Raw genomic sequence first — 27,661 nt, 5'->3', positions numbered from 1 at the left:
CAGAGGTTGTATGGGGCTTAGCTGTAACGTACGTTGACGTACAGCTGCATACATCCTTGCCATATATAGCAGGCTTCGAAATACTGGGGGGGGGGGGGGAAGGAAGTGGATGTAAGATAGGTTAGATGTATAGATGGCGGAAAGTGGATGCTTAGTTAGAGAATGTCTATCAACCACTTGTTATTGTTTAAAATTTAAAATACAGGTTTACTTTCTTGATTTGAATCACTCGGTATTGTTCTGAAAAAAAAGTTTATTTATCCGTATATTTTGTAAACATGCCTTTTCTTAGTCTTATTAAAGAGACTAAATCAGCCTTAACATCACGTTTAATTTTCCTTCCATTTCTTATTGATGAACTTAAAAATTAACCCGTCAACTACACTTTAGCATATTGCACTTTCTGATCTGATTCTATTGTTCTCTTTTGTGTTTTACTGACTATTACCCTTTGACTATCACACTTTGTTTCACGGGTTAATGAAAACCGCTCTAAAAGCGTGAAAGATTAGTTAGTAAATAGTACTACTTTGTACAATTTTGTCAAAATAGTTTTTGTCAAAAACTGGAACGCCATTATTTAGTAGAATATTTGGACCGTGACTTTGGCTTTCTTTTGTCTCACTGTATCGGTTGAGCGGCCACACTATTTTGTGAGTGAAATTGACAATTCACTATTCAGTGATTGTACAAAATAGTGCAATCTAGTTTTATTAATCTTTTACTGTTTGCACTCTAAGAACCACGTGTTCACATGTGGTGCCATGTTTTTCGGGAATTCCGCTGCCCACTCCCACGGTCATGACTTGAAAATCCGCCAAATGGCTAGCATGAGAGTGGTACAGGAAACCATGCTTCCTAGAAAAGGAACAATAACCATGATTCTTAGAAAAGGAAAAATAACCATTGTTCTTAGAAAAGGAACAATAACCATGCTTCCTAGAAAAGGAACAAAAACCATGCTTCCTAAAAAAGGAACAAATAACCATGCTTCCTAGAAAAGGAACAGCCATGATTCTTAGAAAAGGAACAATAACCATGATTATTAGAAAAGAAACAATAACAATGCTTCCTAGAAAAGGAACAATAACCATGATTAGAAATGGGAAAATAATTATGATTCTTAGAAAAGTAACAATAACCATGATTCTTAGAAAAGGCACAATAATGATTCTTAGAAAAGGAAAAAATAATCACGATTCTTAGACAAGGAACAATAACCATGATTCATAGAAATGGGAAAATAATCATGGTTCTTAGACAATGAGCAATAACCATGATTTCTAGAAAAGGAACAGCAATGATATCTAGAAAAGGAACAATAAAGATCATATTTCGATTTCTGTGTCGCTTCCATGTCCCTGACTATCATGGTCAAAGGGGCATCACCTTCCGGGAAGGAGTGGAGAAACTTAATCGAAAGGGTCGCTTATTCTGTATTTTACTCTAATAGGCGTTATTAATGTCCTCATGACGACTTTAAGAGACTTTAAACTTTGTAATATATCGTTTAGATGGTAAAGTAATAACATAATTGTGCCATCAAAATTTGATAAATGTCCTTAGCAAAAAAGACTAAAAATGCGTTTTGTCAAACAAGATAAAAATGACCGCTGTAAGACAGGTCAACAAAAACTGGTCTGCTAAGGCCTAGCTTTTGCTACCCATTATGCCTATCGATCATTGCCCAACTCACCGACTAGGTATTTTATAAGGTCCAATTTCTGGGTTTCCATTTGAGTACCAAGTTTAGCGATCTGCGGATGTAACAAGTCATCTAACATAAGATTCTGGGAAGAATTCTAAAAATAAAAAGTCAACTACCATAAAATTCCGGGAGAAATTCCCCCTTTACAATGTGTAGTTCCAGAAAATATCCATACCCCCCCCCCCCCCCCCCCATGGATGGGATTGGAAATTCCGGGGGAGGGGGGAGGGGGGAGGTTCAAACCCACAGGAATTTCCAGAGGGGAGGGGGGTAAAATGCCCTTTTTCCTTAGCCTTACTGTTTATTTTTTTCAAGGGGGTTTTCTGGAACTACAAAATGAGATACACTAAAACTAATCTAAACGTAACGAGATTGGAGCTACAATTGATAGTCGGGTCGCTTAGCGCACAAAAAAAGCTCAATCTATACAGAGTGGACAAAAGCACCAAAATTGGTATAAATATAGCCTAGAGGATGGTAATCAATATTGAGACCGGTGCCGACCGGTACCATTTGCGGATCCATAAATAAAGAGCAATAATTTCGAGCCAAAAAAACTTATAAATAGCTATAAAATTGAAGAAGAAGGAAAACCTACTGGAACCCAGGCCCCACGCGGCTTTATTTACATCGCTTTTGCTAACATGCAAATATGACTCATTTTTATTCATTAAATAAGCACAAATGTGGTGCACATGAATTTTCCCAGAAATTTTCTTTCAATAAGTTCTCTAAGTATTATATTAAGGGCTATAGAGCTTTAATTTAACCAGCGCGGCTGTAATTGATAGGCCCGCCAGCAGGGAAAAAAAGCTACCGATGAGGGAGATTTTTCATAGCCCATTCTGCGTTGATAAATTATATACCATGACAACTCGGATCATTTGTTTATCTTTTCGTTACGGCCCTGTGTTATTTTAAAATCAAAGTATCACAATTGTTTCCGAGGCGAGAGCCTCGCTCTACCCTTCGCTAGTTATGGGTCAAAGCGGGGGAGCCGGCAGACGCCCTTGACTTCCAACCACTCGGTCGTATGAAGCCGAAAACCCTAGCTAATAGCGTTCCATGATTTATATTTTCATTTTGTAAAAAAAAGGATATCGAACTAATATAGATCGGCAGTGGTGGCTGGCGTCTACAGATATGGCGCTTAAAACCTTCTGATCGTTAGAATAATAGAATAATTCTGGCTTACGTCAGGTTTTGGGCTAAGCGTGTCCTCTCTTAAGGTTGACGCTAGTATCGTCAACATTAGAGTTTTTGAACACTTGTTTTTAGCACCGTGGTTTCTTCGGCACCTCGAAGAAAACGTCCCTAAGAAAGGAAAAATCCTCTGTTTGGAAAAGAATTACCCGCGGACACTGGGCACATGCTAGCGTACGCGCATCATTCTGAAAAGTCTCTTTCAGTTTGTTTCAGAATAACTTTCTCCCCTTTATTACAATAACGGTCCGTTGATCACTGATCCGCACCTTAGGAAAAGCCTCGAAAACTCTGTCCTTTAGTAGAAAACGGTTAAAGGATTTCTTATTCCCAAAATCTCCCAAGCGTGTCTCATGTACATTGTGGAGCTCGGACATCAGAAAAAGGAACGTACCATTTTCAACAGCCTCCACTTATATATTCTGTTAATATATTCTATAAGCCTGACAAAAGCTCTACACTTTTTTGTCATCCTCTCTCGCTTCCTGGATACCTTTCCTTTTCTTATGCTCCACGGCCCTTTCCATCCCTGAGGTCATCATTAAGACATCTTTAGGATAATAAAATAGTCCTCTATTGGTGCGGCGATTCATCACTATGATGCACACGTAGGGAGCAATAAGCACTTTTTTTTTCGTAGTGCCTCTGCTGGTCAGCTTATTTTAAAAGTGCTTTCGAGCATTAATACCGCAAATTTGTGACAATTCCTGTGCCATTTTGCGCTATTTGCGCGACAAAGAGTTCCTACGAAGATGTTTCTTTTGCAGAACATCCAAATCCTCTAATATTCTCAAGAAAAGAATCACAACCTAATAACTTTGATTAAGGAGGCATATCTAAAGCATCTTATTGGTCTTTGGTGTCTAGTCGACAGACACTTACAAATCCTCCTTATTAAATCCATCTCTACCTCTTTTTATTTTAGCAAACGTCAAAATACCCGATAATTGCGATTAATCGCAGATTTAGAAGAAATAAATTTAAAATCAAGACAAAATTTCATATTTAGTAGGTTATAGACATTTGACGTCCTTGATACATAAAGAATGAGCTTTTTTTACCTAAAATACGTGATTTTATGAGGTACTTACAGCATATATACAGTGCCAATATAAGCCGCCATCTTGGATAACCGTGAGGGAGATTGGGTCTTAAATAAATCATTTTAATGCAGCCGACGACAGTTTTGTCTTGAAATATTAACAAATACTATTATATTTCACCACAGGGAGCCCGTGATGGACGCATTTTTTTCTAATTTTTATTCCGTTATTACACAAAATCCTCAAGTTGTACCGGTGGGCACCGGTCTCAGTATTTATTAGCATCCTCTTTGCTATCTTTATGCCAAGTTTGGTGCTTTTGTCCGCTATTTATAGATTGAAACACTAAGCGACCGGACTGTGATGTCTGTTATCAAAAAAAGTGCTACACAGACTTTCATTCCAAGTATTGAAAAGCTGTTTTGAAAATTGTGTTTGTGGTTTAAACAATGTTCTACACAGGTTTCATAGCTCAAAGGTTCAAAAACTTCATTATTTGCTGAATACCTCTGTCTCAATCTTATTGCCATTGTCCTTGATGCGCTGGTCGCGAATTGCTAGCTGAAAAAAAGGACAAAACAGGTTAATTTAAATCACAATGAATCCATAAGCATTTGCATGTATAATTTTGATCAATGGCCATCACCATGGGTACGTGTCCATCAACTTGCATCACCATGGATACATATCTATCAATGTGTATCACCATTGATACACGTCCATCAATTTACATCAGCACCAGATACCAATCAGTGTGCGTCGCTAAGGGATACATGTAGCCATCAGCATACGTCGCCATGGATAATGTATAGCCATCAGTCTGCATCACCATGGAAACATGTCCACTAGCATGCATCACCATGGATATGTCAAGGTGTCAGCTACATCATCATGGATATGTGAGGTGTAAAGCCTTGGGCTGGTGTATTTTTAGATACGCCCGTCCATAAAAAAGTAAAAATAAAAGTCATATGGCTAGTATCTAACCTCCTCGCTCCTCCTGCTTTTTTCGAGACTCATGTCAAGTCGAATACTTCCTTTCATTTTTTGCATCTCATCCTGTGAACGGATAGCAAAATTCAAAATATATAGATTAAGGCATTGCCTAAAAGCGGAGCTCCAAATTTTTGCTTAATAATTTAAGAAATATTAAATATTATTATATTTCTGTTTTAGACGTTGTCAACGATTTCACAGATCACGCGACCAACTTGTTATACCTCTTCCCCCCACATCTACATGACACATAACAAGTTTAGTTGTCATACGATGTTTCGGCGTCAGGGAAGTCTCTTGTTTTCTATATGCCGTTATAAAGTTTATTAGAGTGATTTTCATTAGCTCGTGAACTACACTTTAGCGTATTACACTTTATTGTGATCTGATTCTATTGTTCTCTTTTGTGTTTTACTGACTATTACACTCTTGATATCACACTTTGTTTCACAGGTTTATGAAAACCACTCTAAATTCAATTTGCAAGGCAGAGTACATTATAAAAATTTGTGGTTGTGGCGATTCCCAAATCTGCTTGTCAGAATAATTTTATTGGTTTGCAAGGATGAGCTCACCCCTTGTCATTTGAGAATGATAAATTAGCAGTTTCCATGATCTTTTGCTTTGCACAAACCTTCAAACTTCAAGATGACAAAACGCAGTAAAATTCTGTTGGTAGTGAGACTTTTAGTTGTGTTATCGTTAATAATTTGAACTAATTTTTACTGCACATTCCTGCTCTTTTGGTTGGTTATTTATTGTCAGTAGCCAAGAGAAAATAAACCGAGTAAGAAAAAGGCGCTAAAAGCGCTTCAAAAGTTGAGTTTGGGTTTCGCTCCTCGTGGGCAAACAAGACACGCTTGACTAAACTCCGGAGCTCCTCACCACGTGGCAGTTTACCGACAACTAAGTCTTTCACGGACCTGGTCCAGGCCCTTTTATAGTGCAGGTCCTTGTTTAAATGACATTGCCTTTTGCTTCCCTAGTGTATGGTAGCTGTCAAATAATTGTTTACCTGCATAAATTGCTCCAATGATTTTACTTTTTCTTTCAATTTCTGTGAGTAACAAAATAGAATACACCATAAAAATAAATAGCCTGATCATCCAGGGAATTAAGGTAAATCCTCATAAAAAAGTCTGCTATGCCATGATAAGTGTTTCAAGTTGGTTATGAATCAGGAATAACTCGATTTACTATTGCACTAGAAAAGGTTCCAATAGTGATAACCTTCAAACAATGCATCAACCATAGACAAAGGTTTGTTTGGGCAAATCAGATAAGAGTTGTATGATATAGAGTCCATGCAAGTGAACACAGATCAAAAAAATGCTCACGAAATATGATACCCTTTCTATATACAGTAACTAATTAATATATAACTATATATTAAAAAAATTGATGCAGGGCAAAAGGTTTGTGATTATGCCCTGTATTTTTTGCCATCTCTTAGGGGTTTAAACAGCTGTTGATCACACCCAAACTGCTTTATTTAGGATAAGTTATTTTCTCTAATAGCATATGTTAATTTTTACGTTTTGTCCTAGCTTACAAGAATTTATTTCATTTCATACAAGCTAGTTGAGATATCCTGGTTAAAAGCCAGCCCTCTTTTCCTGCCTAAATATCTTCCTTTACATATTTGGATCTAGGATTTGTTCACACTCTCAGACCAATATTTGTTTTATATGGTGCTAAAATTTGAATCTTTGTAAAAAACAAAAAAAAATTACTTGAATAAGAACTGAATGATTTTTAGTACCTGCTAAAAAAACCTCTAATTAAAGACATAATTACCTCATTCTCCTCCTTGACTTGGGCAAACTTGCTTTTTTCAAGAAGAAACATCTCATTTCTGCAGATAAACAAATGCCAAATGGAAAATTAGTCTAAACAATGGTAGCCAATACAATACAATAATCTTTATTAATAGAGGGTCACATTAATCACTGTGAAAGTTTTCTAACAGCCCTCAGCTAGACATCTTTATTGATAGGAATCTCAAAGAGTGAAAGCTAAACAATGATTTGGAGAGGAAAGGAGGGGGTGAGGTGCTAAAAAAGTGTGTTTAGAAGCAAATAGAAACTGTTTCATTTTAGCTGTTCAATACATAATTGTAAAATAATTAATACATACAATCATTTAAAATGTATAAATATTATACCTAACTTCATCATATGTTGATTTCCACTTCATCTCCAGTCTTTCCTATAAAAGACAAAACAACAGAGTTTGCTTGAATAAGAGGGTGGGGGTTTGGGGACGCAGGCGACTGTAATAAGAGCCTTAAAGAATGTCGATCAACCACTCATTAGTTACTGTTAATGATTAAAAATACAAAGGTTTATTAGCAAGAGACCAACAAAAAATATCAATCTAAGAATAAAGTCTGATAAGTTATTAACAATATTTGAATGCACATTTCTTGGTTGCTTGCTTGAGTAAGCTGGTAAAAATGGATGCTTTGTAGGATTGAGTGGGAACATAAAATGGTGGTATGATTATCCTTCTTTTAGATTTACATGGGAGTGAGTCCATGACGGCACATACATTTGATTTTTCCTCATGCTAAAACAAAAATATGATAGCACATGAGGAAATCTAATGTGAAATCTGTTGTGAAATTCGCCAAGGGCTTAGTGGTACAGACTTTGATTTTCAAACAAAGACAGAGGCTGACTATAAAAGATACCGACTGCCATTGCCAGTGAGTATGCACACACATAAAGATACTTGTGTTACAGAAACACCATGGTAAAAATATTGCCAATGATAGTTCATAGCTGTAAATTGTTATATAAAATATATCTTTTGTGGCTGTAACAAAAATACATTCAAAAGACAACCATTTTTGCTTAGTTGACGCATGTACACTTCTTCAAAATCTGTTCAGGTATGACTTTTACACTCTACCATTTATCTTTTTTTTCTCTAGACACTAATTTTGAGATGTTTACCTTGTCAAGAGTAGACAAAGTATTAGAGGCCAATCCACTGATACTTGTATTGATGATTTCCACCAAACAGGACGTCACTGATTCAGCTTGTTGTGTAGAGAACCCTGTAATCACCAAAAATTACAGTAAAAGTGACCAGGCATGTTTTTGTTTTTATTTCTAAACTCTCATTTATGTATTCCGTAAATAATCATTTTTGTAAACAAAAATATTATATAATATTTATTTATTTTTCTAAACTTCAAAAACAAATCAAGTCATTTTTTATTGTTAGTGGCTTGTTACAGAAAAAAAATAGTTTTGAGCCCTCAAAATAATGCCACACAAAAGTAGGATTCACTGACATTGATTGCTTTATATAAAACAATTTTACAAATGGGTTGCATGTATCCGGGTGTGAAAGCAATATTTTCATATATTCCACATATTCCTGATGGCATTCTCCTACGGGACTAACACCCAGGGGGATGGGGGGAGCTTTAGATATAAAAAGGAGGATTTGACAAAGCCCAATTCTTCAATGCTAGTGCTAGAAACTTGCAAAAATCCAAAAGATATCCACAAAAATTTCTACACCCAATAAAATACAAGACAAAGTTTTCAATCCCAAGGCCAAAATATATAGCTCTCCCTGTTTAAATTAAAAAAAACTATTAGCAATATTTCTTTCTATTCTAAAATCTGCTATATGCTTACCATTCTCCTGAAGTTTTAGGATTAGCTTGTGTGTATCAAAGTGAAATGTGACGCCAGCTGGGCTGACATATGAGCTAAAACTCCTTGGTTTACTGCTGACATCATCTAAATAGATTAGATTAGAACAATGATTACATAACAAATTTAATGTTTTATTCTCCTGCTATACAAGCAAATAATAAAAACATGTAATATATATAACAATAAAATAACAACAATATACCTTATGTATTGCACCATTAGGTCTAAATATTGCACCATAGGAACTGTAATTTGATATGCACAATAATGGGAAATATTGTATTTTTGTTGATGACTGCATTTCCCACCCATTAATAGCATAGTGTCCATAAGGCGAATTGACAGTACCTTGTATTACAATTTCTAGCACTAAATAAACCTCAATAATTTGACAAAAATCATAAAAGCTTGGAGGTGGAGGATCTCCCAGTTTGAGTGAAAAAATATCCAGGATTTTTAGGTTAAAATCTCCTGTTCAGGACAAAATAAATACTGAGCAAAAAAAAATACAGGATTCTTTAGGTCTGAAGATACAAATAGGGGTTTAGTCACCTTCATTTTTTTCCAAATTAAATTTATAACACTGTTGTTGAATAACAAGTCTCAGGGGTACATCCTCCCCCTTCCCCTTGGTGGTTCGTTACTTATTGTAAGGTGCTGCCGGAGGGTTGGGAATACCTGACCTTAGACAGGAGTCTCAAGATTTTGGACCCCTTTTCCCGCTCTCCCACGTTAAGCACCAAATCTCCCGCATTTTAGCGATTTTTATCGCTTCAGAAAAATTATTCTATAGAAAAGCATCATTTTGCCTATTTTCTATTAAAATATTAAAAACAATAACTCCCTTGTGTAGCGCAACTTATCTAACTTGTCAATCTATAAGTGGATTTGTTTGCGAGAGCTTTCTATACGGAAAACGCCTGCAAGGTTATACCCACCCCTCCCCAAAAATGAATATACCCCACCCCTCCCCCCAAAAAAGTCTCAAGCATTGAGATTTTCAGGGGTTGACAGGTATCAGTGTGAGGGGCTGAATCAGCAAAATAAAAATCGAGGAAAATTACAACATCTGGTAGAAGTAGACCAACTAATTCCGCTGCCTACCAGGGGAGTTTTATCTCACCCAAGGGCACATATTAAACCCTTTTTAATTGGAGATAGAAGCACCATCTTGTCTTTTACCGCCATTTCTCCGGCCATTTTCCAGGGTCTATTTTATCCCTGTCCAATTAGAGTAAAACTCCCTGGGGATATGGGCTCGAAAACAAAACAAAGCACGGACATTTAGCTCCCTGCCCGGTAAAATCCCCGCATGTCGGGGAATATAAGGGGGTCAATGGAAACAAGAGGCTAGGGCTTAAAGCCGTATTTAAGATGACCATACCTTGACATGAACTTATATATAGTCCTTTTTCAACTTCTTTGAATGCTATCCTGCAAGTAAGCTTTTTACTGATTAAGGCTAATCGCCTAAAGCTCGTTGGAACAAATTGGAAATTTCTCTGTGACATTTCGAATTATATTTTTACAACATGGAAAATTACTTGCGAGCCTGCGATCAAAACTCGGTCCCAGTCTCTACCCCGTCAAAAGGAAGGTAGGGAACAGATTTTGCCTTATTATAAATTATGACATTCGCTATTGTCGTGAATGTAATGATGATGGGTTCCCGAGCCATATCCAGTTAATAAGTTAATAATCACGCTCGGGGATCTATCTTCAGTACATTCACGACCATCACCGTCACACCGTCACTGCTCGTTGCTGTTGCTGTTTTTGTTATTGTAAGGGAGCGGTCATTTTTCACAACATTTTGAAGTATTAGTTTTGTTCAACTGATTTGAACGGACAGCTTTGTCTGTCAACCATGAGAGGGATTCTCAAATTTTATTTATAAGCCCTACATATTTTTGAAACGTGCAGCCCCCCCCCCCCCTTCCCTAATCGGCGCCTATGTAAGATTGGGAGGCACAATACAAAACATTTAGAAAATATTTTTTTTTTTTTGGGGGGGGGGGGGGGGCACAGCCACGCCCCTTCTTGTCATTTCCTGGGGGCACGTGCCCCCTGTGCCACACCCCCTGCTACGGCCCTGGTTTTTGTTATTGATATCACCACACCAAAGTCACTTTGTTTGAAGAAAATAAATGTCTGTTCGCCTGTTTGACTTTGCTGACGCGGCAAATCCAATTCAGCCTTGGATCAGTTATAAGCCGCCCATCTGGCAATTATCCAGCCCCCAATACTGGATCCGCCCCTGTATTTAAGTATATTTTCTACCACAAACGTTCCATAAAATGATCTATAACAATATTTCTATTTTTGGTTTATCTTTCTGCTAAAAATACATATTAATGAGATATATCATCCGATCTAAATTAACCAATAAGATTATAGCAATATTTCCGCCCAGTTCCAGGGCTCAAGTGTCTTGTTGCGCTTGGTGCAAATACTCCTCTAAGCTTTCCTATTAGACCCCATCAGATATTTTGCCTTTAAGAAAAGTCTGCAAGGTAAGCTACAGTCGCTTATACTTTGTCTCTAATATCATGTTAGACACCATATGTCTATCCAAAGCACCAAAAGGACTGGAGTGATTTATTCTCACAAAATTACAAACAGGAAGTACTGCAGTTTGCATCTCTTGGCGCCTACTCCCTCTTTCGCGGTACACTGAAGTTTTCTCGTGATGGTTCCTTCTTGGTAACTACCCCCGAGTGTGTTGGATATCGTAATATAGCTGCACTTTCGCTTGTCCGTAACTCAGGCCCTTAATTCTTATATGGGCGAACTTAAGTTTGTCGTAGTCAAGCTAGATATCCTAACCTTTACGATTCGATATAGTCCTCTCGTCTTACCTCTCCTTACCTTGTGTGCATCGAACCTCTAGTTAACGGAGCTTATGCTAGCTATCGATAGCTCATTAGTAATCAATGTGTTGGGATCCTAGTGTTTGTCTCTTATGCTAGCTATCGATAGCTCATTAGTAATAAATGTGCTGGGATCCTAGTGTTTGTCTCGTATGCTAGCTATCGATACCTATGTTAGAGGCTATGGAACCAAGCTATTATTGCTGTTGTTGGGACCTAAGATTTTGTTGACCATATTTTATAGTATCAAGAAATCGAGATCGATCGTTAACGTTAACTACTGTTAGTAATCAATGTGTTGGGATCCTAGTGTTTGTCTCTTATGCTAGCTATCGATAGCTATGTTAGAGGCTATGGAACCAAGCTATTATTGCTGTTGTTGGGACCTAAGATTTTGTTGATCATATTTTATAGTATCAAGAAATCGAGACCGATCGTTAACGTTAACTACTGTTAGTAATCAATGTGTTGGGATCCTAGTGTTTGTTTCTTATGCTAGCTATCGAAAGCTATGTTAGAGGCTATTGAACCAAGCTATTATTGCTGTTGTTGGGACCTAAGATTTTGTTGACTATATTTTATAGTATCAAGAAATTGAGATCGATCGTTAACGTTAACTACTGTTAGTAATCAATGTGTTGGGATCCAAGTATTTGTCTCTTGTTTAAAAAATGTTGAAAAATATCACTTTACAGTGTCATATTTGTTGGTGTGGTGTGGCGATGTAATGTATAGTTATTTTGACGCGCTAATGATCACTGAAGCGTCGAACAGTTCCATCAAGGGTCACCATGACACAGGGGAAATAAATATACATAAGTTTACACCTCTGTGAGTTTCGCCTGACGATGGGTAATTTCCCTGATTCCACCACTCCTAAGGTGACCCACAGTAAATGATCTAATACACGCCCCCTATCTGAAGAACGCCGCCTATCTAATTAACAACCTCCCCCTAAGCTTAAAAGTTTGTAATGAACGCTTCCCTCCAACAAAGGCCCCCTTTGTAAAACGCCCCCCCACCTTCCCCTCTCGGACCATAGAAATTTAAAAAAACGGCGTTTATTAGATCATTTACCGTTTTTATTTTAGAGCTTGTCATGTTCTTTAGCCTTTCAGGGACAGCAGAATGTTCCCAAATAAAGTACGGCAGGGAAATGGGTGTGTGTGTGTGTGTGGGGGGATGTAGGTGTAAGCTGGAGGGATTGTTAGTACGAAGGGGCGTAGGGGTTTACAGATAAAAAAAACAAATACAGTACAGAAAAAGATGATAGAAACAGTTTAGAAAAGGAAAATACCAAGCAAGCGATTCATACATGTCACACTTGTAACACTATGTCGGAACATGTAAATACTGCGCCTTCATGTAAAAACATCACAGTCTCTGAGAAAAGTGTGTGTGGGTGTGTGTAGGTGGGGGGGGGGGGGGGGGTTGGGGGAAACACCCTTCCTCCTGTCCCTCCCCGTCCACTGCCCTCTTTCTAGTCGTTCCACTTATTCCACAATGTACAGAGCAAGTTAAAACAGCGCTCGGAAAATAGCTTTATTCCTACTTATTTTCGGCTGTTATATTCCTTGAAATCGGCATAGTCAGGGTTATTTCATTGACATGCAATTTGTTTGTGAGGTGCTCATTGCTTATTGGATGGTCAAAGACTTGCATAGAGCATAGAGAATATGATGATTAAAAGAAATAATTATAAATAATTATATAGATATTTATATAGCTATTGAATCATTACGAATCAACGAATGGACTAATTTGCGTTTCACTCAAAATGTTTTTTCTCCAATTTAATGTAATATGTAATATTTATGTGTAATTCCAATCTATGCACCTATGCACAAGATTTTCTTGTATTCTTTCACAGGCTCATCATGTCTTCTGCGCCAGATTTACTGGACGCCGAGCGCGAAAACTATGTGCGACTCTTGCAGCTTCTGGTGGAGGGCGGGACCTCTGCGCTAAGGAAACAGTTTAAAGATGGATTAGATAAATTATACCCTGATGAGACGCTTGGCGAAGTACTTAAAGCAAAAGAGGGACAACTGCAACAACTTAAGAAGAAAGGAAAATTGAATCAAACCCAATGGAGAATGCTTTACCCTGCAAGTGGAGATCCAAACATGAACAACTTTGACATCACGTTATTGTCTGTTTTGCTAAGAAATATTGGTAGCTCGAAGCGTCCCCCCACTGATCCATTTTGGAATAATTACCCACATGACACAGATACTTCCAAAGAGGCCAATTATGTGAGATTAAGATTTTTGAGGAATGAAATAGGACATTATCCTAAAATAACAATAAAAGAGGGTGAATTTGAAACATATTGGATGAGAATTTCAAATGTGCTGATCTCACTTGGGGGGAACAAGGATGAAATAGATAATCTAAAGACAAAGCGCCCGGCCACAAGAGATTATGTTGGAGTACTTCAGCAGTGGAGGGCCTCGGATGATGAGATTCTACAGGAGTTACATAAACAAAGAAAAGAGATGAAACAAAGCTTTGAAGAAGCGAAACAAAGCTTTGAAGAAGCGAAACAAAGCTTTGAAGAAGCGAAACAAAGCTTTGAAGAAGCGAAACAAAGAGACGAAGAAGCGAAACAAAGAGACGAAGAAGCGAAACAAAGAGACGAAGAAGCGAAACAAAGAGACGAAGAAGCGAAACAAAGAGACGAAGAAGCGAAACAAGTAATAATAATTAATAAGTTTGGTAAGTTTTGGTAAGTTTAGATTTATTTCATGCTCAATAAACGACGGCGACGGCTAGGACAACGAAATCGAAATAGATGCGTTGAAAAATCTACTCAAATTTAATTGCAATAAACTTAGCAAAACAATATAGTCAGAGACAGATAAAAATAAACTTAGGCCATGACCACACGTATACGGAATCGAATGAATCTGCAACTTTTTTTTCCGTAATCGAAAAGTTTGCAGTCCACACGTAGCGTAATCGTATCGTAATCGCCTGTCCACACGTATACGGCGATTCCGTAATCGCTCTAGCTTTACACATTGAGACGCCATCTTGTTTTATTCTACGGCTAGAGACTGGGTACGATTATGACGTCATCGTAATCGAAAAGTTACGGATTCAACCGTCCACACGGATTCCATAATCGAAAAGTTTCGGATTCGACCAACCACACGTATTTCTGTTTTCTGCCGTCGTCGTCCACGTCGTCCAACGTTCCCGTTGTCGCTGCTTAAGGTCCCTATTGAAGCCGCGGCGGCACAGACTGGGAGGGGGAGGGTCGAGAGGCTGCCGCCAATAATAATATAAAGAAATAAACCATGCCTTGAGATACGCAAATTGCCAAAAAATTGAGACATTTTGCAGTAATTTTAACAGTTTAGAACTAACATTTTCACATTTCATAGCTGACCCCCCCCCCCTCTTCCTTTCTCCTCCCCCATAACAAATATGCAAATATGCTGTCGCTGCCTCTTGTGATATGACATGAGTTTGTGAACGAAATTGGAGGAAGGTGAGAGGGAGCGCAATGATGGTCCCTTGTAACAGATACATACAAAGAACTAACTCCATTTACCATAAATGCTCATTTAAGCTCCCCGGGCGCTTATTAAAGTCTTTTTAAAAGTAGTCGCTGGGAAGAGGTTGAGGTTTTTTTTTTCAAAATTCAATGTTGTTTTTTTCCCTCGGGTCCGATAACCGCTATGATTGGCCCTCGATTTGTCATTTGATTTCAAGTTTGCTGTCGTCTCTTACATTCGAAGGAAAAAGGCATAAGGAAAAACATGCAAAATGTATCTACATTCAAGAGAAGTATATTTGGCGAATATATCTTACCTTCTGTGGAGAATCAAGCAGAAGAAAATATCTCTACGATCAATTCCAGTAGAAATTGACGTATTTATTAAAAAATAATATTTCCTAAAAATGGTTGGTCAAAATTCAGAGAATGAATTTAAAATTCCGTATTTTCGGCTAATTAAAAGCATGGTTTTGAAATGTGGAAGGATTTTACTGGATGGTCAGTACGAGCAAAATCATTCCGAACATCAGCGAAACTGTCAATAGCGACCGTGCGACCATAACGTAAGGCCCCATTCATACGTCACGCTCCTTTTAACTCCGCAAAATGTTACTCCTTGTTACTACGCAAAATGTAATAACATTCAACGCAAAATGTACCTTAACGCGAAATGTAATAACGCAAGATAACATTAAAATTACATTTTGACTTAGTTATTACATTTTGCGGCGTAACACTCCTGCCTAGTTTAGACGCCGTTTTTTTTTTCACGTACCGTTGCAAAGGCAAATGCATACATATAAACTGATTCGATTGTTGTATGTTTATCTTTATTAAGGGGGGCGCTTTTATTTGAACGCTAAACGAGCGTTTACAATATATAGTACTAAGGGAGTGTTCATTAAATACACCAAGGGGGGGGGGGGGGAAGGGAAGATATTGAGGGGGGCTCCAAAAATGTTTAACCATCAAAAGGAGGGGCACAGAAAAAAAGGTCCTCTAAGGGGAAAAGAAAGAAAATTTTGGGGTTCTATAAGGGGGAGGGGGAGGGGGGGTGGGCACCGAAAAAAAAAATGTTGTCTTGAGTTAAAATCTTCCCTCCCCCCCTCTCGGTGTTATTAATGAACAATCCCTAAGGTATTTTTATTAAGCTCTCAAGCTTGAACTTTAGTGCTTGTTCTCTAAAAATCGCCTCCACAATGTCAAGGCTTCTACAGTGTCCACTCTTCTTACATCTATTTTATTTCATTTTATTTTATTTCAGCTTGTCCACTCAACATCCACATCGATTTAAATACTGTATGGCCATCTCCACCGTCATCCCCTTCATTGCATCCTTTGTATAAAAAAATCATGCATACTATCGTTGAAACTTTTATCCAGGGGCTCAACCTATTACCAACTTATTACCGAAAAATTGCATATGATCTTTTTACAACGCGATATAATGCTGAGTATGTCACTTCCGAAGAGACCAATAGTCTGAGCATTACAATCTCATGCCAGTCACTTGAGGGTCTGCAAAAGCTTTGGGATGATTCCCAGACTGGTCGCTTGAATGAAGAAATGGAGAAGCTGTTGGTGGCCGATGAGGTCTTACAACTGTACAATCTGAAAGAGATCAAACTCCAGACAGAGATAGATCCTGAAGACTTTGTTAACTGCTGGAATCAAATGAGTAAGTTTTTTTTTTGCGTGTATTACATGGTCTCCAAATAGTCTCATATTGCTTTGGTTTGTTATCAGAGCAAGGAGAGGAGGAATGTTCCCAGTATTGTGGGGTTATAGCGGGGCCAAGTGGTTGATTCCCCTACGAAGCATGTGCTTGTTTTAGATGGTCGGCCCACCTCCCCCCCATCAAAAGCTAGACGGTCCACCCCCCATCAAAAGCTAGACGGTCGGCCAACCTTCCCCCCATCAAAAGCTAGACGGTCGGCCCACCTTCCCCCCATCAAAAGCTAGACGGTCGGCCCACCTTCCCCCCATCAAAAGCTAGACGGTCGGCCCACCTTTCCCCCATCAAAAGCTAGTCGGCCCACCTTCCCCCCATCAAAAGCTAGTCGGCTCACCTTCCCCCCATCAAACGCTAGTCGGCTCACCTTCCCCCCATCAAAAGCTAGACGGTCGGCCCACCTTCCCCCCATCAAAAGCTAGTCGGCCCACCTTCCCCCCATCAAAAGCTAGACGGTCGGCCCACCTTTCCCCCATCAAAAGCTAGACGGTCGGCCCCCCCTCCCCCTCAAAAGCTAGACGGCCACCCTCCCCCCCCCCCCCTCAAAAGTTAGACGATCGGCAACCCCCCCCCCCCCTCAAAAGCTAGATTCGAATCAACCCGGTGCTTATTATTTATTATTTTTTTTTTTTGGGGGGGGGGGGGGGGCAGGGGGCACTTTTTCATTTCGGCGAAAAAAAAAAACAGATTCTAAACCACAAATTGAAACCACAGTATAAAAAATAGGCCCGCAACGTACATGTAGCTACTGCAGGCAATTGTTTACAACTGTAATGTTATTATGTATTTCTGGGATATTTCTTTTTATACAGAGACTCCAATGGATTTAAAAAAAGGAGAAAAGAAAAAAAAGATAATGATCAGTGGGGAGGATTCGAACCTATGATCTTAAGCAACGTACTCGCACATGCGCAGTAGCTACGATTCCATTCAAGGTGTGATTTGTTTTAGGAGGGAGGGGAATGCGGCGCTTGGGAGGGGGCGCCTATTTTAAAATTCCATGTCGAGGGGGATGCTGGGAAGAAGAGCGCTCATTTGAAGGAGGGTGCTTATTCGAATCATAACGGTACATACATTATTTGCGGCAAAAAAAAGATACATCACAATGCATCGGATCCAGAAGAAATGTGTAAACTTTGAAAACATCTAGGGCCTACTTGAACTCACAAAACATCATTTGTATATTTTAGAATCTGACCCTGACACTCCGTCGGCTGACGAACACGACCATGAGGTGGAACAAGAGTTGATGAGGCGCATAAGAGAAGCCGAGGATGCAGCACAACGCGAGAAGGAGAAACGAAAAGTCATTGAAGCGGCCCTGGCGCAAATGATCCAAGAAAACACTTCAAAGTTTGTTGACAAGCTGAAGGAGAAAGAGTTAACGGAAAGTGAAAGAGAAGAATTGCTCCAGCTCTTGGTTGCTCATCACAAGGTGCTTCTCGAAAATGTTTCTTGTTTTGAAGATTCCTTAAGGGATAAAGAACTCGGATTCTTGAAAAACATTGTTCACGACTTGAACAATAGTGTAATGAATGTTAAAGAAGGGAAAGAAGAGCTTGCCAAACTAATTCCCAAGTACCATGAGATCATGATAAAGAACATCGAACAAGATCCCAAGAGTGAAAAAAGCTACCAAGCATTGAGGGACACGACACATGATTTGTTATACGCTTTGCGAGACATTTATCAAGCGAACGAGGAGCACGCCAAACTAATTCCCAAGTACCATGAGATTATGATAAAGAACATCGAACAAGATCCCAAGAGTGAAAAAAGCTACCAAGCATTGAGGGACACGACACATGATTTGGTAGACGGTTTGCGAGACAATTTTCAAGCACAGACAAAGCACGCCAAACTAATTCCTAAGTACCATGAGATCATGATAAAGAACATCGAACAAGATCCCAAGAGTGAAAAAAGCTACCAAGCACTGAGAGACACGACGCATGATTTGGTAGACGGTTTGCGAGACTTTGATCAAGCAAAGGAGGAGCACGCCAAACTGATTCCCAAGTACCATGAGATCATTATAAAGACCATCGAACAAGATCCCACGAGTGACAAGAGCTACGGCGAGCTGAAAGCGATGATGTGTGAATTAAAAAAACTTACGAGCTCCTCAGAAATAGGAAAGGAAGAGTACGCCAAACTGATTCCCAAGTACCACGAGATCATGATAAAGACCATCGAACAAGATCCCACGAGTGACAAGAGCTACGGCGAGCTGAAAGCGATGATGTGTGAATTAAAAAAACTTACGAGCTCCTCAGAAATAGGAAAGGAAGAGTACGCCAAACTGATTCCCAAGTACCATGAGATCGTGATAAAGATAATAGAACAAGATCCCAAGATTGAAAAAAGTTACCAAGCACTGAGAGACACAACACGTGATTTGGCAAGTATTGCCTGGGATCTCCCTTACAAGGGTAAAGAAGAGGTAGCCGAAATTCTCTTTAAGTACAACACGTTCCTCTTAAAGAACATCGAGCAGGAGCCAATGAGTGAAGGATGTCACAATGCACTAATAGCCGCAACGCATGATTTGTCAAAATTTTCGTGGTGTGTTACAGACGAGGGAAAACAACAACTGTCCAAACTTCTCCCTCAGTACTACACTATTTTATTAAGACAAATCGAACAAGATCCCATGAGTAAAAGCAGCTTCGACGCACTAATAACCGCTACTGATGATTTATCAAAAATGTGGCACTCATCAGAGATCGTTAAGCAGGAAATTACAAAGCTTATCCCTAAGCACAATGAGAACATACTCAAGATAACGGAAAGAGTAATGAACGAGTCGGGATCTGCAGATAGTGGACTTGACCGGTTAGAAAGGGTGATTTCTATTTTAACCAGTTTGGTGAAGCCCACATCACAGGACAATCGGAAAATCCTCGACCTGATCGTTAAGATGGCAGATGAGATATCACAGGACACAGAGTCTGTAAAGGGTCTTGATCGAATTCAGAAGACGGTAGAAGACCTAGGCCGTTTTCTTCAACCCTCTGACGCCGGGCAAAAGCAGTTGTTTGAATTGACAGACAAACTTTGTAACACACTGATCCACAGGGTAAAATTGTCTGATGATCTGAAACCTCTTATTCGCACAGTTGAAGCCTTGAGTAAAAACCTCTCTGGGCCAAGTTCTGACAGAGTTGTGATTTCATTACTTTCTGTAATTGAAGCAGCATTACCACTGACGAAAGAAGATCCCCATCGCCACCTATTCGACTCTCTCGAGAGGTTGTGTTGCATTGTGATTGATAAAATGAAGGTGACTCATCTTGATGGAGAAGAACTCTCCCGCATTCTCACCAGCTTGTACAAGTGTTTCGCCGCCTTAGCTGAGAGTCCTCGATACTCTACAGAAGTGCAATGGATGATGAGAAAGCAAATGAAGGCATTTAAGGAGATGATTAAATGGCATCCAAAGTCTGGGAATAAGTAACCAAGACTATTCCCTTCAGCTCTTCTGACATCGGCGGGTTAGGATTGGGATCTGAAAAAGGAAAATGGCAAGTTGTACAGGAACAAAAGAAAAAGGATACTTCCGAATTTCCAGAGAGCCACCTGGAGACAAGAAAAGATACTGAATTAAAATGAAGAAATAAAATGTACAGGATGAGGGATGTCGTGGAAGAGTGATCTTAGAGTGTTATCTGACAGAACGCTCGATGTACTCCACGACGATGAAAATCAACATCCAGGTTTATAATATGACTTTCTTCAATAAAGAAAATATAGTGGCTTTAACGTCTCACATCGAGGCTCAGTTAAGTTAGAGAGAATCGTTCGAGGCTTTAAAATCTGGTAAATGATCGAATGGATTGAAAATAGTATTTGTAAGAAGCGTCCAAGTGTCCAAGTGCGAAGAACCTTGAAATTAAATAGACTAGATCCTCTGCATATAATTCAATCCACTAAAAATTGACGCCTTTCTAATTATCACACGTGGATAAAATAACCAGGAATGTTTTTCGTCGCTGTTACACACTTTTTAAATAGAAGAGTGCTGATAGTGCTCATAAAAAATGATTTCACCACAGATGTACACAAGGAACCCAACGTAGCCCTGTAGTGTCTGAATTATTCTTTTTCTTCTGACATTTTTATTGGAAAAGAAAACTAATTTCGAGAGAGTGATGATTATGGCCATAGGCTGACTGCATGTGTACGAAAGGGTATAATCCATTGTTCGCTATTTTTACTCAAATTTATGGTTTCTCCCCTTGAACCACAACGACAGCGAAAAAAAAAAACATCCGCCATTATAGTTTTATAGAGATATGAGACCATATGATTATTTGAAAGAGTGTTTGTAGGTTGAGCACGCCACTGCTTCACGGATATATTCAAACATGTTCTAAACAGGGCATTTGCTGAGAGTGGTTGCGCATTCATATACTGTATAACATATGCGAATAACTAAAAAGCAATTCTCTGATAGGAGAGTCGCCTTTAAGACGTTAAAACGCGTGTATAAACGAAGCTTAGTGTGTATCGTCCATTTGGATGCTAACTAGCGGATATGATCACGTGTATCTCATTGTCGCTAGTTCGACACAGAAAAGACGTTTGTCAGTCATTATATTTCATTATGTAATGCAGCCGCTTACTATATATGATGTAATCACTAGCTTTCAAGTTTTTTTTCAATATTATATAATGTAATCAATTTTATATGATATAGCCACTAGCTAGCAGTATTTTATAATGCAGCTCCGCTTACTATATATGATGTGATCACTACCTTTCAAGTTTGTTTTTCACTATTATATAATGTAATCAATTTTATATGATGTAGTCACTAGCTTTCAAGAGTGTATTTCACTATTTTATGATGTAGTCACTAGCTTTCAAGAGTGTATTTCACTATATATGATGTAGTCACTAGCTTTCAAGAGTGTATTTCACTATTTTATGATGTAGTCACTAGCTTTCAAGAGTGTATTTCACTATATATGATGTAGTCACTAGCTTTCAAGAGTGTATTTCACTATATATGATGTAGTCACTAGCTTTCAAGAGTGTATTTCACTATATATGATGTAGTCACTAGCTTTCAAGAGTGTATTTCACTATATATGATGTAGTCACTAGCTTTCAAGAGTGTATTTCACTATATATGATGTAGTCACTAGCTTTCAAGAGTGTATTTCACTATATATGATGTAGTCACTAGCTTTCAAGAGTGTATTTCACTATATATGATGTAGTCACTAGCTTTCAAGAGTGTATTTCACTATTTTATGATGTAGTCACTATATATAATGTAGTCACTAGCTTCCAAGGGTGTATTTCGCTATTAATATTGTATTGATAACGAAGTCACTATATATGATATATAGTCACTAGATATCAAGTGTGTATTTTAGTATTATATAATGTAGTCACTATATATGATGTAGTCACGAGCTTTCAAGGGTGTATTTCCAGAGCCGTAGCAGGCCACGAAAGATTAGGGGAAGGGGGCACAATACAGAAACATCATGAAATATTGTGGGGCACAGCCACGCCCCTACCGGTCATTTCCTTATCATTTTTGAAAATATTGGGGTAGACACATACCCTCAGGACCCCACCCCCTGCTACGGCCCTGATTTCACTATCATATGATGTAGTCACTATATATGATGTAGTCACTAGCTATCAAGTGTGTATTTCACTATTTTATAATGTAGTCACTATATATGATGTAGTCACTAGCTATCAAGTGTGTATTTCACTATTTTATAATGTAGTCACTATATATGATGTAGCCACTAGCTATCAAGTGTGTATTTCACTATTTTATAATGTAGTCACTATATATGATGTAGTCACTAGCTATCAAGTGTGTATTTCACTATTTTATAATGTAGTCACTTGACTATATTTGATGTAGTCACTAACTATTAAGTGTATTTTTCATTTAAGAAATAAAGCATTGTGCCAGTTCCTTCATCGACTTTAAAAAAAAAAACAGGCATTTTTCTGGAAGGATTCACACACAGATCAGTGAAGCACGCAGCCGCATTTTCAAAGTATACTAGTTTTTTACATAGCCGTAGCAGGCCTCGAACTATTAGGGACTTTAAGGTACGAGTACGGCTACGAGAACGGCGACGGTAGAAAACAATGGAATTTATTTGAGAATTGAAAGACTGCACGTGAAAATGCGTTCTGTCTGATAGATTTCCAACCGTTCTGCGCCAAAACACGACGTGAAATTCCAAGTTTTACTGCCTGGCGACTACGTGGTCGGTTAAGTATAAATTCGCCTTTCTCTGTTTCCTATTCTAGAAATGAAGCTTACAGTTAATTTCTGTTTGTTCATGAATATAAAGTATAGGTTATTTCATCGAAACTATTGTGGAATTTGTCTACAAGCGTTAAAGTGTTATTTCGGTCACTCCGTCCTAGCCGTTGCCATTGTGGCCCCTTCTGCTAATTTCCTTATAAATTTTGAAAATATTGGACCAGCCTCCACTGCAGCCCGGCATTAACTTTTTGTTTTACCTTTTTTGTCGTGAAGTCAGGTCGTTGTTGGTTTATGGCCTCTTCACCAGGATAGTTCTTATTAAACAAGCTTTTGCGAAACGATAAAAAAGTTGCAAGACGTTTGCCGACCCACCAAAAGAAAAACGTTTACATTTTTGTTTTTATGTTACACAATCAAATTCGTTAAAAAAAAAGAAATTAACGTTTGTAATCCTTTCTCAATAAATATAGAATACTTTGAACTTACAAGGGTGGCAAAATTTCCGGGATATTTTGGAAAATTGATAACTGTCGACATTTAGCAGCATATTGTAGAAAATTCTTAATTGCCACTAAAATTACGATTCTATAGTGTACATAGTCAACAGAAAACATCAACTGAATCTCAATTCAGATTTGCTTGGCCTTTCTCAACAAATATAGAATACTTTTAACTCACTAAGTCGACAATCTACTAAGTTTTTGGAATACATTGAGAACTGTCGGGCATTAAGTCCATTGAGAACCTTTCCCGACTGTCGGGCATATAGCCGCTGCGTTTTTGTAAAAGCTCAAGAAAAACTCACGTAAGCGATGAACTATAAGCACGAAATGGGCTTCCTGTGTAAAATATTTGAAACGTATCAGTTCCGCACGCGCTTTCTCGAAACAAATGTTGACGTCATTAAAAGATTTGAAAATCTAACGGAAAAAGGAATATCGATGAGCAGTTTCCTTAGCTCAAAATGAACTCTTTGAAAGAAAAAATGGCGCAGCTTAAAACGCGATTAGATGAGGCGAGAGATCGAAAAGAAACCGCGGAAACCGAAACGGGAACCGCAAAACGCCGAGCCGAAAAAGCGGAAGAACGCGCGTCTGCCCTATACCGCCACATCCAAATGACAGAGATGCAATTTGAAAAAACAATAGCGAGACTGGAAGAGGCTCAACACAAGCTGAAAGCGGCGGCTACCGTAAAACAAGATAACAGGTATTCTATAGTCATTCAGCTACAATGTTGACAGGCGCGGATATAGGGAAAATTCGGACACCTTTTTACGAGAAAAAAAAAACGCTGAACGTCACCTCATATTGTAGAATGAGGACATGCTGCTCATACTTTAGAGCGGTTGTCACAGAAAACCAACCATATTGAAAGACTGGTGAAAAATCAAAGTCCTCGATTTGGATCAAATTAATAGGTGGATTGACATACGAGCAACCATTTGGGTCCTAACAATTTTGTTGTCAAGATTTTGACTCCGGAAGTTTGAGCCTAAGAGGAAATGTGAATTTTTTTTTCACCATATGTCAAAAAACGGTCATCCTATATGCATGTGAAAGGTTTGTATCCGTGAATAGTTGTGCTTCATATTTGATTTAATTTTACTCGCCGCGCTTAAACCACGCAGTCGACTGTTAGTGAGCATTGTCACTGAAGATAGTGCCACAAAGCAAAGCTACCAAAATAGGGACATAAATCCCCGATGTTAGAAGCCAAATATTTCTTGGAAAAAAATCCCGAGCTTAACTGGTTATCTTGATTCGATAATTTTTACACACCAAAGAATAAGAAGCCCCTTAGAAACAACAAAGCCTTGTTGTGCTTGTTATGCACTAGTCATTTGAAACCCCCACGCCCATGGTCCCGGGGAAGTGTGGGGTTAACTTGAAGGTTTAGAGCACTTTAGAACAAGAATCTGTCCCGAGGGGGTGGGGGGATTGAATGTTTTCGACTCTAAGAATTGTCCCCACCCTGGGGGCTTGGGGACAAGTGAATAGCATCACAATAATGTACTTTGCAAAAATCATGTCAGTTGCTGGTTTGAGACTCTTTTTCTTCTGTAGCAAGCAATTCCGTGTATCCGCATGTGGTAAGTTGCATGGTGAAATATGCGAAAACAAATATGAAAGAAAAAATATGAATATCAAATAAGATTATTTATTTTTCATTTTTGTCGCTGAGGTGTACTGGCTTTGAAATATAAAGGCTTATTTCAGATGACTTGTTGTCAGGTAGTTGCCTATAGTTTGCACCCCGAGGGGTAGGGGCATTTGACTGCATTTTTGTCCAGAGGGGGTGGGGTTTTTTCTCTGTTTTGTACAGGGTCAAAGTTTAATCTCTTACCCTTCCCCGGGAGGAGGGGGGGGGGGGGAGGGGGTTTCAATTGACTAGTGCATTACTAAAACTTGTCATCGCTGTGAAATGTATCGGTCGTGATGCCGGGGATTTGATTGGTCAAATAAAGAATTGCACTTATTGCAAACTCGCGTGCGACCCGGTTTCTGGCGGCAAAATAACAGCCAAAAACTTTAACTCATTCAGCGCTTACGAAATTTTATTTATCAGAAAGGGCTTATTTTTATTGAAAGATTTCATTTTTTTGTCCCTCTTTCGCGTGGCGGTTTATTCTGGTTTATTCTGGCGTAAGTGTACCACCCGAAACGTCTTCCGATTGTCATTAGTTGCTTAGCTCTTCCATCGATCTTCTCACAAGTTCTGATAAAAGGTTGTTTATTTACCCTGGGCTTTTACTTCCATTAGTAAGTCGGTAAGACAGAAAGCTCTGGGTTTCCGATTATAATATCAGGGCCCGCGGAGCGGGCGTGATCTTGGTATTGCCAACTCTTTGGCCATAACTGACCGCGGAGCCGCGGCGGCCGGAGGCCGTCGCCGCGAAGGGCCTACGGCCCGAGCCCCAGTAGGGGGGTTCGGGGGGGTTCTCCCCCCGAGAAAATTTCGAAAAATGGCACTGATTTCCGCTTAACTCGAGCACTTTCTGAGGGTTCTAGCGACATCTGAAATGATGCTTATTTGCTTATTTACGGCGGAGTGATTTCTCATTCATGTATGTCTTTCCTCTCGCCGATTTCTGGTATTGCTCGGGCAATACCGGCAATACCGGTTCCGCGGTCCCTGAATATCCTGGTGAACGTAGTGATGGTTTATTACAGTACTATCAGAGACGATATTTAGCTAAATGCATTATTTTGTAAGCTCTGAGAATAATGGTTCAACGAATTTACAGGGAAAAAATAACAGTGTTGGCGCAGAAAGACGAGTGTGAGAACGAGTGTGCTGATGAACTGGAAGATAAGGTATACCCTCGATAACACGACTATTCCCGCTAACACAAGTAATATTTGTCTTCCCTTTAATGGGACAAAGACAGGAGGTCCCCCCCCTCATTATAGCAGCCAAAATTACAGTAAATGTATGAGACCTTATCAAAATACAGGAGAAAATGCCTTGAAAGGGCCTTTTGCCTCCCCCCCCCCCCCCGCTGTTAAAAATCCTGGCTACGCCGCAGCATCAAAATATTTCATATCAATCAATCTTGTTTTAAAAACTGTCGTTTTTCTAGCTCGCTTGGTCATTTACTTATTAGGAATTGCATGCCATATTTGGGAGTCCGCTCCAATGATTTTTTCGTTTCTTTTTATTGCTGTAGAACTTTGTAAGTCGAGAATTGCCAAGTAATGGCCCATTTTGCCCGCTGTCCTCGGTTTCAAGCGCGTATCGCAATGCGTCGTGGGAAGATGTGAGGTGAATTCCTGCACGTTTACTAGGGTTTTGCTTAGCAGCCTTCTTGAAAATGGAGCCTGGTGCCTAACGTTTTAGAATATCACAGGCTTCCTGCGCACTCGCTCCAGGCTCTTCTAAACCATTTAGAAAAACGACAGCCATTGATTGATAAGAACCCCCCCCCCCCCCCTGGCTACGGGTGAAAAGTGAGCCCCCATATGGGCGTGGTCCTTTATGGGACTTTTTTCAGGTGCGAGATGCTCGAGCCGCGGAAGCCGACGCCCAGTTCCGCCATGAGGCGGCTCGCCGAAAATACCAAGTACTACAACACAAAAAGGCACGTATAGACAAAAGGATCGCGCATGCGCAAAATGCAGAGACCGCATTAAGCAAGAGAGTCAGTGAAATAAACTCAAAGATGGATAACCTCAGTAAACGATGCGAAGCTGACAAGGACGAAGAATTGAGCAAGCGAATTTGCTGGCTTAAACAGCGGTGTAATGAAGTAGACATGCGCTGGGAGGCTGCGAAGCGGAAAGCTCAGCGCTTGATCCAGGACCGCGCGGTCATGCAGAGCGAGATTCAAACGATCAAAGAAAAGCATGCGGAGGCAGAGGAGGGATTGCACAAAATAATGTCTGAGCTGGGCGAAATTTAGCAGGCTTTGCTGCACCATAAAATAAAGCTCTTAATGTTTTGTGCCTGATGCTGACACTATCAAATACAACTTTATTCCCGAATATGTCGACTTCTTGAATTAGCTTATTTTGGAATCTGGCATGTACAGTGTACAATAAAAGCGCATAACTCGAAATCCCATGAAATGGAACTGTGTTGGACTTACCTTGGATTCGACTTTAATTTCCAGTCATTTTTGCGAAAACGAAACCACCACCCCCTTCTTCTTCCATATCTTTGAAACCATTTGTGCTATGG

General features: G+C 39.3%; 3 protein-coding genes across 7 annotated transcripts; 2 read left to right on the top strand and 1 right to left on the bottom strand.

Moving 5' to 3' along the window:
• Positions 1-235: 235 nt before the first annotated feature.
• On the bottom strand, positions 236-10,150 carry LOC5503021 (mitochondrial calcium uniporter regulator 1). Of its 4 annotated transcripts, none has more exons than XM_048722828.1 (10): positions 10,009-10,150; positions 8,604-8,708; positions 7,908-8,011; positions 7,115-7,158; positions 6,748-6,805; positions 5,966-6,007; positions 4,942-5,013; positions 4,462-4,515; positions 1,697-1,757; positions 236-858 (listed from the first exon to the last, which is right to left on the bottom strand). In XM_048722828.1, exons 1-10 carry the CDS (start codon positions 10,133-10,135, stop codon positions 800-802), a joined length of 726 nt encoding a protein of 241 aa, XP_048578785.1. In that variant the 5' UTR covers positions 10,136-10,150; the 3' UTR covers positions 236-799. The 4 variants fall into 4 exon arrangements, with proteins under 4 accessions (XP_048578785.1, XP_048578786.1, XP_048578788.1 ...); XM_048722829.1 differs by having other exon boundaries at positions 4,462-4,511; XM_048722830.1 differs by lacking the exon at positions 236-858 and adding an exon at positions 984-994 and having other exon boundaries at positions 4,462-4,511.
• Positions 10,083-22,678, top strand: LOC116610604. 2 transcript variants are annotated; one of them, XM_048722815.1, is made up of 4 exons: positions 10,083-10,221; positions 13,365-14,212; positions 16,264-16,677; positions 17,922-22,678. In XM_048722815.1, exons 1-4 carry the CDS (start codon positions 10,157-10,159, stop codon positions 20,186-20,188), a joined length of 3,594 nt encoding a protein of 1,197 aa, XP_048578772.1. In that variant the 5' UTR covers positions 10,083-10,156; the 3' UTR covers positions 20,189-22,678. The 2 variants fall into 2 exon arrangements, with proteins under 2 accessions (XP_048578772.1, XP_048578773.1); XM_048722816.1 differs by lacking the exon at positions 10,083-10,221 and adding an exon at positions 10,995-11,137.
• Positions 22,679-22,806: 128 nt separating this feature from the next.
• LOC5503016 (tropomyosin) lies at positions 22,807-27,544 on the top strand. The gene is made up of 3 exons (XM_001624091.3): positions 22,807-24,190; positions 26,229-26,298; positions 26,976-27,544. Exons 1-3 carry the CDS (start codon positions 23,946-23,948, stop codon positions 27,381-27,383), a joined length of 723 nt encoding a protein of 240 aa, XP_001624141.2. The 5' UTR covers positions 22,807-23,945; the 3' UTR covers positions 27,384-27,544.
• The last annotated feature ends 117 nt before the right edge of the window (positions 27,545-27,661 follow it).

The sequence above is a fragment of the Nematostella vectensis genome, chromosome 15 (genome assembly GCF_932526225.1).
Source record: "Nematostella vectensis chromosome 15, jaNemVect1.1, whole genome shotgun sequence".
Classification (NCBI taxonomy): domain Eukaryota; kingdom Metazoa; phylum Cnidaria; class Anthozoa; order Actiniaria; family Edwardsiidae; genus Nematostella; species Nematostella vectensis.
Note: the sequence above shows the minus strand (reverse complement) of the source record. Positions and strands in the feature narration are given on the sequence as shown.